Source organism: Tenrec ecaudatus, chromosome 2 (assembly GCF_050624435.1).
Source record: "Tenrec ecaudatus isolate mTenEca1 chromosome 2, mTenEca1.hap1, whole genome shotgun sequence".
Lineage (NCBI taxonomy): Eukaryota > Metazoa > Chordata > Mammalia > Afrosoricida > Tenrecidae > Tenrec > Tenrec ecaudatus.
In genome coordinates, this window is record NC_134531.1 from 71,553,789 (window position 1) to 71,567,736 (window position 13,948).

General features: G+C 42.4%; 1 protein-coding gene across 1 annotated transcript in view; it reads right to left on the reverse strand.

The window, feature by feature from the left end:
* ANKRD31 (ankyrin repeat domain 31) overlaps positions 1-13,948 on the reverse strand; it is a 162,357-nt gene that overhangs the window by 15,902 nt on the left and 132,507 nt on the right. Inside the window, exons 22-23 of the mRNA XM_075543046.1 lie at positions 11,352-12,345; positions 10,138-10,278 (exon numbers count right to left, since the gene is read on the reverse strand). Of these exons, the coding sequence (XP_075399161.1) occupies positions 10,138-10,278; positions 11,352-12,345 (1,135 nt within the window). The remainder of the gene's footprint in view (positions 1-10,137; positions 10,279-11,351; positions 12,346-13,948) is intronic.

The following is a 13,948-nucleotide window of genomic DNA, read 5'->3' on the forward strand; positions in this document are numbered from 1 at the left end:
TAAAAGTAACAGTAGTTAAAAAGATCAGCTGTGTAACTGATTAAATTAATAACATTTCCATTCCGTTTTGATTTTGTACTTTTGCTGGTCACATATATGTGCACTCAGACATTATCTAACCAGCCCAAAGGATCAGAGTCTAGAAATATTTTCACAAGTGGGCTAGGCTGAGGCAGATGAACAAACACCTGCCAGAAATGTGCTGATTCTTTGGCTTCTGCATTCTTAATTCTAGGGTGACCTGATAATAGACGCCAGAGGTTCATTCCCTGTGGGAAACCTTTGGATTCAAAAGTATCAACTCAAACACCAGTCCCTCCATGATGCTGTTCTTAGAGGTCATCAAGAAGATTCCAACGCACAGTGAGTAGACTCATAGTGACCACCTGTGGGTTTCTGAAACGGTAACTGTCCATGGGAGTAGAAAGCCCAGTGTGTAACAGCATTATGTAAAATTTTGAAATATTGTAAGAATTACCCAAGTGTGACATAGAACCAAGAAATAAGTACATATTGTTGGGAAAAGAGTCTTGTTTATTTTAGGGCTGCTACACACCTTCAGTGTACAAATACACTTTATTTACACTTTGTCAGTGGAGTGTAAAGTAGTAAAGCAAACTGCAGTAAAACGTGGTATGCCTGCATTTCTGTCACAGTTTTCACATTCCAATGAAATTATGTTAATGTGCCTTTTCCAATTAAACTACTATAAGCTTCTTGAAGGTAGAGTCTGTGTCATGTTAATTTTTTATGCTCTGAGCATAGCGGGGGTTGCATGTTGGACAGTTAACTACAAAGTCAGCAATTTGAAACCAACAGTGGCTTCGTGGGAGAAAGATGAGGCTTTCTGCTTCTATAAAGATCTCTGTCTTAGTGGCACAGGAGGGAAGTAAAAGGAAATAGAAGAAAGAACTAGAAGGCAAAGTACATTTATAGAGGCATAAATACAAGCATGTACATATGTAAATATATTTATATATAACGATAGGGACATAGTTCTATGTACATATATCATATGTTAAATAATAAGTTAGCAGACGGACATTGGGCCTCTACTCAAGTTCTCTCTCAATGCAAGAACACTTTGTTCTAATAATCTGGCATTCTGTGATGCTCACCTTCCTGGCACAATCACTGAAGACAAAATGGGTGCATAACCAAATGTGGTGAAGAAAGCATATGGTGCTCAGCTATCAAAAGATACAGTGTCTCCAGTTTTAAAGGCTTGAAGATACACAAGCAGCCTTCTAGCTGGAAAGCAACAAGGCCTACATGGAAGAAGCATATCAGCCTGTGTGATCATGATGTGTCTGTGGAATCAGGTATTAGGTATCGAAGACCCAGCACAAAAAAACCCAAAAACATATCGATGCGAATGGTGGGGACTGTGGAGTAGAGTCCCAAAGCCCACCTGCAGACTTTTGGACATCCCTTCACAGAAGGGTCACAAGGAAGAGAGGAGCCAGCCAGGGTGCAGCATAGTACTGACGAACACACAACATTCCTCTAGTTCTTTTAATGCTTCCTCCCCACCACTATCATGACCCCAATTCTACTTTACAAATCTGGCTAGATCAGAGCACGTACACTGGTACAGATAAGAGCTCTAAATACAAGGAATCCAGGACAGATAAATCCCTAAGGAACAATAATGGGAGTAGTGATAAACCCCTAAGGAACAATAATGGGAGTATTGATACCATGAGGGTAGGTGGAAGGTATGGGGAGAAAGAGGGAACCACTCACAATGATCTAAGTATAACTGCACCCCCCCACCCCGCAAGGGGGATGAACAACAAAAACATGGGTAAAGGGAGACAGTGGTCGGTGTAAGATATGAAAATATTAATAGTTTATAACTAATCAAGGGTTCATGAGGAAAGGAGGGTTGGGGAGGGAGGAAAAAAATGAGAAGACAATAAATACTAAGTGCTCAAGTAGAAAGAAAATGTTTTGAAAATGATGATAGCAACATGTGTTCAAATGTGCTTGACATAAAGGCTATATGGATTGTTATAAAAGCTGTAAGAGCCCCCAATAAAATGATTACAAAAAGAGATTTCTATCTTTAGGCACCCACGGGGGCAGTGCTACCCCGCCCTACGGGGTCACTATGAGTCAAACTGATTGGATTGCTGTGAGTTTGGGGGCAGGGGAAGCATTTCACATCATCCTGGCAATACTGGTCACCAGACTCTGCAAGTTCCAGCTTTTAAGCAACATTCTCTTGAGCCTCAATTTATACATTTATAAACAAGAGACCCTTCATTTTATTAAGTTGTCATAGGAGTAAAAGCATTCATATAAAGCATTTGTATACATCCTAGGATATCTAAGTAATCAATAAATGTGTTTTAAATTAAACAGAACATTTGAGATCAGTGAAGCACAGGCTCCTGTTGAGCTCACATTCATAACCAAACAAAGGCTGGTCATGGGAATGTGGAATCTGCACCACTCAGTGTGTGAACCCTTCCTCTTCCACTTTGGAGGCTCTTTTATTGTTTGATGGCTCCCAGGGGCGGGGGTGTGAAAGGGCGCGTAAACAGGGGCAGACACATATTAACCTGGGCACAAGGTAAAGACCTGCAGTAAGAGGGAGATCAGCAAAAAAATGATGATGGCAAAGGAAGGAAAGAAATGTGAGGAGCACACAAGTTCAAGACAACATTACACACACAATCTTGTAATAACAATTGTCTGTGAGTGGACACACAAGCTGAACCAGGCTGGGAAGAAGAATGGTGCTGTACTCATGAATGAATAAAGATCTGACAGAAAGCATTTTACATACATATTTACATATGATGCAAGTATATCGATGAACACAGTAGAGCATAGAAGAGGCAAAGATATGGAAACTTCTGAGCCAGAAGCAAACAGCTTGAGGGAATGAGTTACTGGGCCTGTGGGCTTAGACTCATAGCCGTAAGGAACATCACCTGGCGTAACTCAGCCCACAAAGACGGTGTTCTACATTCTTTGGTGAGTAGTAATCAGAGTCTTACAGCTTGTGAGAGGCACATCTGTTGATCTTTACCCCTCCAGAGCAAAGAAATTCAAATATGCATGGAAACAACTATCCCAATGGACTAATGGACCACCTCTCAGTTTCCAAGACCAAAAGACGTAGATGGTTCCTGGCTACCACTGCAACCTCTCTAAATGAGGTAACATTACAATATTCAGGGTAGAAAGGGAGAGAAAATGTGGAACAGAACTCAAAATTATAAAAAATGACCAGGCTATCAGACTAGTTGCTTAGAGACTAGAAGAAGCCTCAAGACCACGAGATTTAAGTCACTCCTCAAATGTGGAGTGGATCTCACCTATGGCTCAATTTTCAGGCGAATAATAGATAGGTTTATAAGGTGATGCTGGAAGTTATGTCACCGGCATTTCCAATGCCAGCGGGGTCACCCAACGTGAACCGGGTTCAGCGGAAGAATTCGTTCTATTGTGCATAGGGGTCGCTGAAGCTTGGAACCAATGTGAGAGCACCTAACTACACTACAGATGAACATAGGGGGGAATGGAGAGCACAGAGAAGACGTGGGATAAGTGATGTTACATTGTAGGGTTTGTGACTGATGTATAAAACAAGGTGTGCATGAATTATTGAATGGACAACTAATTACTCTGTGAACCTTCACCCAATTCACAACAAACATACAAAAAGAAAAGAAAAGGCAGATGGATCATTATTCCTCAGAAATCAGTCTAGGCTGGTTGCCAAATCATACTTCAGGAAGAAGTCAGTGTTATCGCTGTTGTGTGCGTGTTGCAGTGAAATTCTATCCATGCTCCTCTTCTATCCATGTCGTGTCTCTGTAACTCCCAGCAAATGCCTGGGCGGGACTCTGCAAACTGGGTGCGTGTGACACTAATAGAGGGCAGGTCAGCTTGAGTTACCATCTTCCTGGCTAAAGGAATGAGCTGTCTTTGACACCGGAGAAGAGAATGAACTCCCAGGACCATCAGAAGAAGAGCACTTGCGAGCTCTGTGTGAAATGGCAGAGGCCGAGCCCACAGGCACCCAAGGCGGGCAAGGGGGTCGACAGAGGAGCAAGACGGAGGCCATGAGACTGTGAGGCCAAGCAGCAGCCTGGCTTCCTGGCCCACGGAGGCAGAGGCCAAGGGACCATGTGGCTCAGAAATGAAGACTCGAGAGAGACTTGGCTGTTGGTTGAGGACATGTGTTGGCAGGAACCAAGAACTCTGTCCTTGATGTTTTCTGATCCTGGGTTGTGGTAGCCTGTTAGATCCCCTAATAACTCCTTTACTCGTGACTAGGATCTGTGAGTTCTTTGTGGCCCATACAAGGAAACATGAACCCAGCATAGATGCAGAGTGCTGGTGGAGGAATGGTTGGCATCAGAATAGAGTCAATAAGGATGGAGGCATGTCTGAACCCTGCCTTGTGGCAATAGGAAAGCCAGAGGAGGTCAGATATGGCCATTCCCATGTTGGGGGTGGGGGGTGGTGTGTGTGTGTGTAGAAGCCAGGCAGTGAGACAGAATGAATGAATCAGCTAGGAACTATTCTGGAAATATAGCTAGAGAATCAAGTGGAATTATCAAGTAACTCTTTTTTTGGGTAAGATCTCTGAAAAATAAAGTGTAATATAATTTTGATACTAATTGTAGTAACTAATTTGGTCCTAACACACAAAATATAAAATATATTCTGCTCTTAAATACAAAAGAAGTATCGAAGAATTGACTTCCCTGTTGCATTCCATTTTACTTGGTATTATTAGTCCATTTTTGGTACATCTTCAGAAAAACCATTTGTTGTACTAATGGATGGGGATCTGTTCATGGGTAATTCAATGACTGTTTTAACTCCAACTTAAATGTTGTAAAGCAAGTCTCACAAATTTTCACTACCCCGGGGGAGAGGGATTGAAGAATTGTTTTTTTATCTCAGGGGAAAACAAAATAAAATAAAACAAAAAGTCAAAGAAATAAAAGGAAATTGTAGGTTTTCTTTTTTTAAAATTAATAAATCTTTTTATCGGGGCTCATACAGCTCTTATCACAATCTGTACATACATCAATTGAGTAAAGCACCCTTATACATTCGTTGCACTCATCATTCTCATAATTCACCTTCCACTTGGGTTCCTGGAATCAGCTCGGTTTCCCTTTCCCCCCCTCCCTCTCCCTCCCCGCTCCCCCCTTTCCCCTGGTCCCTTGATAGTTTATAAATAATTATTATATCTTATCTTACACTCCCCGGCGTCTCCCAACCACCTCCCCATTGCCCCTCTCCCAGAGAGGAGGTTACACATAGATCTCCAAGATCGGTTCTCCCTTTCTACACCCCCTTCCAGCCTGGTGTCGCCACTCCTACCGCGGGTGTTGAGGGATTCGTCTGTCCTAGATTCCCTGTGTTTCCAGATCCCCACTGCACCGCTGTACATCCTCTGGTATAACCAGGTCCACAAGGTAGAATTGGGGTCATGATAATTGGGAGGGGAGGAAGCGTTCAGGAAGTAGAGGAAAGTTTTGAGTTTCATTGTTGCTACACTGAACCCTGAGTGACTCATCTCCTCCCCACTACCCCTCTGGAAGGGATGTCCAGCTGTCTACAGATGGGCATTGGGTCCCCATCACGCACTCCCATCATTCACGGTGATGTGATTCTCACCACCACCCCGCCTTTGTTGTTTGAGACCTGGTCTCCTCTGCCCTTCACGATCACCTATGTTGGTGTGCTGCTTCCGTGTGGGCTTTGTTGCTTCTGGGTAGGTTTTCTTTTAAGTGTATTGTAAAACAAAAAAGACATTTTGGCAATGAAAATTCTAAAAATTCTTCAAGTGAAACATTTCTGTAGGGACTAGGAGGCCAAAACGGAAAGTGGCAGGAAAGTGACCCGGCTTAGCAGAGCTGCTCCTGAGGAGAAGTGAAGTTCACTGTCATTACAGTCCGCCTCTTTCCAATGCCCAGCCCAGGAGGCCACTCTCAGGCAGCTCCAAGCAAGAGAGAGCAGTAGGCCCTTTGCATTACCTCTGTTTTCAGGCTTCACCCCTACTGGAAATGTGTACTTTAAAAGAGGCTCACCTCTGTGGCGGCCATCATCTGCCCTTCTTCTCCCTCGAGAACTGAAATGTACACGGGGTTGCAGGAGTTTAGGTAAAGACACGGAACAGTGGCCATGCGATGGAAACAGGCTGCCTGTCTGTCCAGCTCAGCGCTTCCCATCACTTCTATATTCCTATCCTGCCCTCCTTTCCATATCTTTCCGTTTCTAAGCATGGCCGTGGGGAGAATTTTTTTGTGAAGGGGGCAGAGGGAGGGGTGGGAAGAGAGGGCACTCACAGGGAGAGGTCAGCACCAAATCCAATGGACTGGATGTGCAAAGGTGTACGTTTAGGCAGTAAGGCATCTGGATGGGAAGTACATTTAAGCTAACAATCTGTGTTGTACTGCTTAAACCACTGCCCAAAACAGCAGTCTGCTTTTCAAACTGCTATTTTTATGATTCTTGTGCTGGAATTATACCACAGAAAGGCATTTTTTCCCTTCCTGTTCGGGTGGGTGGATTTTGCTGCACAAGACTGAGGCTTTGCATAACTTCAGGAAGAAGGCTAGATGACAGTACACGCTTCTGGAGTTTAGGCAACCTCGGTTTCTAGTGGAGGCATGCAGGGCTCCCCTGTGCCAGCATTTTCAATGGAGAAGAGGGTAGCGGGAAATTTAGAAGACATGGTCTTAGTCCTCGTTCTGCCACTGACTGGCCATTATACTAAGTGGGCCATTTAACCTCCCACAGCTGTTTTTACCTTCCTCCATCAGAGTCGTCAAGAAGGGATACAGAGAAGTCCTTGTTTCCAGACCACAGTGCTGGAGAAGTGTCACAGAGACTATTTCGCATTACTCCTATTGCCATTAGAATTATTTGGGAAGCATCTTAAAATACTACTACTTGGTCCACCTCAGACTATTACTTCAAGGCTATTACTTCCCTAAGCATTGGTAGTTTTTTAAAAGCTCCCAAGTAAAATTCCAAAGAGCCCTGCTGCTAACCACAAGGTTGGTAGTTTGAACCCACCAGCCACTCCAAAGGAGAAAGATGAGTCGTTTGCTTCCATAAAGAGCAGCAGCCTTGGAAACCTTCAGGAGAAGTTCCCGTCTGTCCTATGGGGTCGCTATGTGTTGGAATTGACTCGATGCAATGAGGCTGGTTTGGAGAGAAGTGATTCCAACATGTGTCCAAGATTGAGAGCAGCTGGCCAGACCATGTAACTTAGCAACAGTCGTACCAGGACTAGAAGCCTGGTTGCCTGGCCCTGAACGCAGAGTTCATTCTGCCATACAGGAAGATGCCTAACTGATGGGAGGCTGTGGCAGAGGAGAGAGTCGGATGCGCTCTGGGACTAAGCACCAGGATTTCCCCAGTAAAGCTGTACCACAGACTAACTGCGTGGGTGGGAGGAATGAGTCATCCACCTACCTAGTGGTTCTGTCTGAGACAAAGGAAGTCCTACTTTTCTGGCATTTCTTTTCTGAAAACCACTCACCCTGGCCAACTATCTCCATCACCGTTTTCAGAACTCGTCAATACAAACTGTTGTTCATATGACCACCATATCAGAAAGCTCCTTTGTGAACTCAGAAGTTAATCCAAGACAAGAGGAGGCCATGATTTCTTTGGTAAACTTTAAAAAGGGAAGACTTTAGAAACGGTTTTAAATACTGTAATGAAACTCACTGGCCAATGTTTTTTAGTCTGAGAAGTGTTTTTGAAACTTTGTTTCCATTGTTAGGACAATTGTTAAAAAAAACCATCTAGTCCTGCTCAGTTAACCTTGATGAATATCTAGTATGCAAGAATTTTAGTGCCCACTTTGCACTTGGCTTCACCATCACACTGATGAAGGTGGGACACTACGGAGGTGGAAGATAAGGAAAGAGCAATGCGACATGCAAACCCAATGACGTCACAGGCAGCTGTTCAAAGATGGACGTTCCAATAGAGAAACGAGAAGAAGAAATGAATCAGCACTGGGCACCGTGTCGGCGGGTATGTCAAGTTGAAAGGAGTCTATGAATTGGTACCAGGCTCATGCTGTGAGCATTGGTTCCACGTCAGCTAAACAATACATAAGGTCATTGATCCCTGCAATAAAAAGGTACTTCCACAGATGAGCTAGGTATTAATTACCAATGCGTAATCATGAACAAAGAATTCATGGGAAGGGCTGGGCAAAAGGACTAAGATCAACTAAAAGCAGATGACCTGGTGATTCCCAGAGGAGAAACATAACAAACACCTAAGTGGGGTGGGGCAGAGAGACCATATGAGGAGGTTTCAAAGCTTCCGTGGAAAAATGGAATGGAAAGATAGTGGAAGTTTTTCCAAAACGTTTGGAAGCGCCCTCGTGTAGCTGCGACAGTCTAGAAGATGCTGATGTAAGGGTAGTGAGCGCGGTACTGTTAATACTTGCCACAGAGGTCTATCAATAAAGCCTGCAGAGTTTGGGGGCAATGACTATTAACGCAGTCTAGGACAGGGGTGTGCAGGGCTGGGTTGGAGAGAAGTACGGGGGAGGAAGCTGCTCTCCTGTTACTGGGGCACTGAGGTTTCCTGTTGGCTAGTGAAGGTGGAAGGTGTCCGCCGTTCTGTGAATGTAAAGGTAGATAACGAATCACCCAAATCCTGTTCCCAAAGTGGTGCCACGCATGTGTGGAGGTGGAGGGCATTGCAAGTTAGCCACATTTTCTGGGTAAGACAAGTTTCAAGCACACTAATTTCTGTGGTCTGAGGTCCCTTGCCCACTCCTCTCAACTTAAGGGGAAAATTAAACTTTTTAAAATCAGAACACAAATAACACACCAGTGGGCCCAAACTTTCTGTGTGGAGTCACAGAGCTCTGGAATCACTTGTCAGGATAAAAGGGGATGATTAGGAACATGAACATTTCTGAGACTAGGTCAGGGGCAAGGAAGGGAGGCACAGCTGGCTGCGTAACTCTGCCCACAGGGAATTCTGGGAAACAGAAAAGGCAAGCATGTAGCCTTTCATGAAAGGGGCATATGAGGACATCAACTAGCTTAGAGATCGTTCATATTTCTTTAAAAAGGAAAGGAAATAGTTCTATCATTCTCGCTGCCACCACCCCCGACACATAAATACACCACTCAAATTGAGTATGCAATTAAAGATAAAATGAAGAATGGCCAGCCTAGAGAAACACGTGGGACACAGCTCACACAAGAGACGAGGCCTACTGATGGACCAGAACTGATGAGACCCCCGAGACTACGACCCTCGGTCCCTTTACAGGTCTAGATGTGAACATTCAGCCAAACAACAGCTAGGTCTATAAGAGGTGCAATAACTTTAGGGAGGTACGCACATCTTAGACAAGCAACCATTTGGGAGTAAAAGGGCAGCATCTGTCCAAGGACCAAGTTTAGAAGGACTAGGAAAGAAGGTAAAATTGAACTTGGAAATACAGGGAGGATATGTGGGAAAAGTGATGCTACATTGTGAGGACTGCAGCCAAAACGTAAGACAATATGTGTACGGATTATTGAATGGAAAAAGGATTCACTCTGTGAACCTTCATCCAATTTGAAATAAAAAAAAGAATCAAATAGGTCTCAGTTAAAATGGATGAACCATGTGGCAACTATGTAACCTTGGTCAACATATTTATGATATCTGAGCCTTAGTTCCTCTATTTGCCAAGTGGAATTAATAAGAAAGGAGCCCGAGGGAGGGGGAGGTAAATGGCTAAGCACCCAGCTGCTAACCAAGAGGTGAGAGAGAGGTTGAAGTCTTATTATTTATGTAAGCCTGACAAAAAACCAATGTTTTTGTTTCTAAAGCTGTGTGGAACTGTAGAGATCTCTCCCAGGCCTTTCCGTCACAGAGGAAGTACTAGAGCCCAGAAGCTGAGCAGTTGTGGAAAGATGAAGGAGGAGGAAGTAAATCTGGAACTGATGCTCCTCCAATAGACTTGGGGAGTTCACCCAATCTCCCTAAAATGGGTGATTCTGAGGACAGTGAAATAAAATTATGTAGAGAGCTTGGCTCTCCAAGGTCTGGAATATAGTAGTTGCCTAGTAAAATGTTTCTTTACATTCTCCATTAAAAAGAAAGGAAGAAAAAGAAAAAAAGACTCACCTTACTCCAAGCATAATTCCAAGTCACAGAACTGTCACCTCCTAGGAGATCCTTCAGCCAGGTGACTAGGTTTTGATAAACCTGACCATTTTCTACCTTAATTTTACCACTGAATAAAATACTGGCTTTGTGGGTAGCCTCCTGAAATAGAAGATAAAAGAAAAATTAAAATACAAAAATAGTTGTTTGTATCTAGTATAATGAAATTTCAAAATGCCATAAGAAAAACCACCAATAAAAAATAAGCAAAATATTACAATAGAAATCACCAAAGTATAAATAGAGATGGTAAATAAGCATAGGGGAAGATGCTCACCATCTTTAATTATTAGGGAAATGCAGATTAAAACTACAAGGGTAAGCCATAATGATATGTATTTCAGCATGGTTTAAAAATAAGAGTGATTGAGAAATATATAAATACATATTTATAAAATATATATAAAACATACATATTTATAAAATATATAACACAATATAAATATATATTTATAATATATTAATATATAAAGACTAGTCACCCCAAGTATTCAGGATATGGAGACAGGGGAAAAAGGAACTCTTATACACTGTTCTAGGAAAGTAAAATGATGAAAATAGTTTGGTAATTTCTTAGTTTGGTAATTTCTACCATATGATCCTGCCACTCTGTCCCTAGGTATTTACCCAAGAGAAATAAAAGTCTATGTTCCACCAAGACTTGTATACCAATGTTCATAGTGGCTTTATTTGTTACAACGAACAACTGGAAACAGCTCAAATGTCCTTCGAGCATGAACTGATAAGCCAACTGTGGTATATAAATACAAGACTACTCTTCAGTACTAACAAGGGAATGGACATAAAATAACAATGGACTATGCTACAAGGATGAATCTCAAAATAATTATGCTGAGAGAAAGAAACCAGACACCCTCTAAAAAGGTGTTCTATTCCGAAACATGATTCTTCACTTGCTGAGAATGCAAGCACTTTTGGCCTCTAATCAGGTAGGCCAGTCAAACCCCACTTCTATAACCATAGCTACGTAGTCTAAGTGACAATAACATTTATAGTACATACTTGTGTATAAGCCAAGTCTTTCAGCACATTTTAATGCCATTTTTGTGGTAAAATTAGGTGCCTCAGGTGATATTCAGATCAGCTTATACTCGAGTAAGTAAGTACTCATTTATAAAACTTACACGGTTTTAGAGAAAAATTAAATAGGATACCTGTGTTTTGAATTCCAGAATGTTATGCCCAGGATTAATTTTTCCCATTAACATCAGATCCTTTATCTGCAAACGTTTCTTTTTAGGAGCTATGTTGTAATTTAAAGGCTTTTTAATAGTCTGTTGATGGCAAGTCCCTGAGCTGGCCGTCTGATGGTCACCTTTACATGAGACAGCAGAAGCTGCGTTTTTAAGATATGGTTTCACCTGGCTTGCAGTATCACTGCCTAGGACAGTAATTTGTTGATGTGCCAGGGAGTCTAATGCTGCCCGAGGTGGTTTCTGGGAACTTGTTTTCTTTTTTCTTTTTGGAACATAATTGGGAAGGTCTTGGTCACAAATAATAGTTGATGGCTGGACATCTTTTTGGGTAAATACCGTTGTGCTTTCTGAAACATCTAATGTGCTAGCAATTGCAGGAGAAGTGCAGGATTCATACTGTTTGGCTGTGGTTTTTAAAAGATGTGAATAATCTGCTTGAGCGATAAAAGCAACAGGTTGTGATGGCAAGGTAGTCTCCTCAGTGCCATTTGAATGACTGGATTCAGAAAACATGCCCAAGGTATAGTCATTGACATTTTGTTTAGAACTCAACTCATTTCCAGAAAGTTCTTCACTACATGCTGTCTCTGAATTTAGGCACATATTGGTACCTTGGCTGTCATTCTGAACTTCAATCTCAGTTTCTGGGGACAACTGTGTTTCCTGTATGCTTCCACAGACAAGGCTGGCAGGGAAGCATGCACCTGTTTGGGGCTGTATTGATTTTTCCAGACTGGTAGGCTTTTGACTGTTCTTTTTATTAGAGATTTCTGGGCTAGATGGCGGCTTCCTCACAGTAAGTCCAGACAATGATGTGTCATTCTTACAGCTTTGAATTTTCAGGCTTATCTTTTTCTGTTTATTTGCCACGGCTAAAAGACTCTTCTGCCTTGCAGCCAAGTTGGCCAGTTGTTCTCTCAGAGCACCTTGCTTAAATGACTCTTTGGAGACCCTAAAGAAACAAACACAAAAACAGGTGAAAATTTGTTTCTGGGTAGTATTTAGGTGTTAAAGTTTAGATAGTATGTTATTTAAATATTAAAATGTAATTGGTTTGATAAAATTAATCAGGTAAATGTAAAGGTACCAAATGTCTACTTTTGCAAGGTAGTTCCTTGGAGGGGAAACGGGCTGTGTTAAGTGGGCTTGCTTTCTTATAGGGGGTGACTCTCTTTATCCCGAAATAGCCTCGTATCATCAGTTGTAAATTAACCCTACAAGGAAAACAGGAGTTAGTTGTCAATTTAGTCATCTTGTAATCCTTAAGCTAAAAGGTGGCAATTAGTGGCTCTGGAGGGACACTATTATGAAACACATTCTGGAAAGGTGTCTCAGGAAGTAAAATTTGGGAGTAAGTTCCATTCGGTTCCCTCAGCCATGTAGGAGTGAAATTATTCTGTGAAGAAGTATACCTCAGGTAGGCTTGAGATATATCAGCTCACCAACGAATTACTATGATTGTACTTTGTCCCACACAGAGGCACTTTCAAGTTCAGGGGCATTCTCCAGACAAACATTATCTTGTGTTCCTTGCCCAAACCATATCTCTCAAGGGCTTGGCTATGGGAGGGGAAATGGCTCGCCATGCCTCTACCACAGCTCTATTGTCTGGTTGTGCTCACTCATCCATCCCTCAAGGATCTTCAGGATATTGGCCACTTGGTTTCCCCTGTTCTAAACATTTTGTTCTCAAGACCCATTTTCACTCTTAAAAATTACTGAAGACCTCACAGAGTTTTTGCTTATGTGAATTTTATGTATCAATAGTTTCTATTAAAGAAATACTTCAACAAGCATATCTTCTATTGGTCATTTGAGTGATATCATCATGCCATGTGGCTCCTAGAAATTCCACCTTCCACCCAAGAGAATGAGAGCAGAAGATGCAAAAAACGTCTTAATATTGTTATACAAATGAAGAAGCCCTGGTGGGGCAGTGTGTAACACTTGACTGTTAAAGGAGAGATTGGCTGTTCGAGTTCACCAGCAGGATTGCAGGAGAATGATGTTACAACCTGCTCCTGCAAAGACTTCCGGCCTTAGAAGACCAGTTCTACTCTGTCCTACAGTGTTTTTGTTGTGAGGCAGAATAGTTCAATGGTAGTGAGTATGGGTTTTTTTATTACAAAAAACATTTTGACTTCACTCCAAGCCAACCCACTGGTGTTGAGTTGCTTCTGAGGCTGTCAGTCTTTATGGAAGCAGACTGACCCATCTGTTCCAATGATGAAGGACCTTCCTGTTAGAAGCCAAGCGCAGACCTTGACTGATTTCACAGATCCCTGAAAATGATCTCAGGACCCCTCGTGGGTCCTTTAGCCGACCTTAAAAGGCTTTTGCTTTAAGAGGAAACACTAAAGAGATTTTGCTTCTTCTCTTTAGTTTAGGTTTGCCTGTGGAATTATACAAAGACTTCCCCAGCTTTGTCTCCCCCCAAAGACATGCCAAGTATTAGAGGTTTTTTGCCAGCATATGGTGGGAGAGGTCAGATGCTTTAGAGACATCCTCCCTGAAGGCAGTCAGTTGCCAGACAACTGTCTGGTCCCACCACAGGT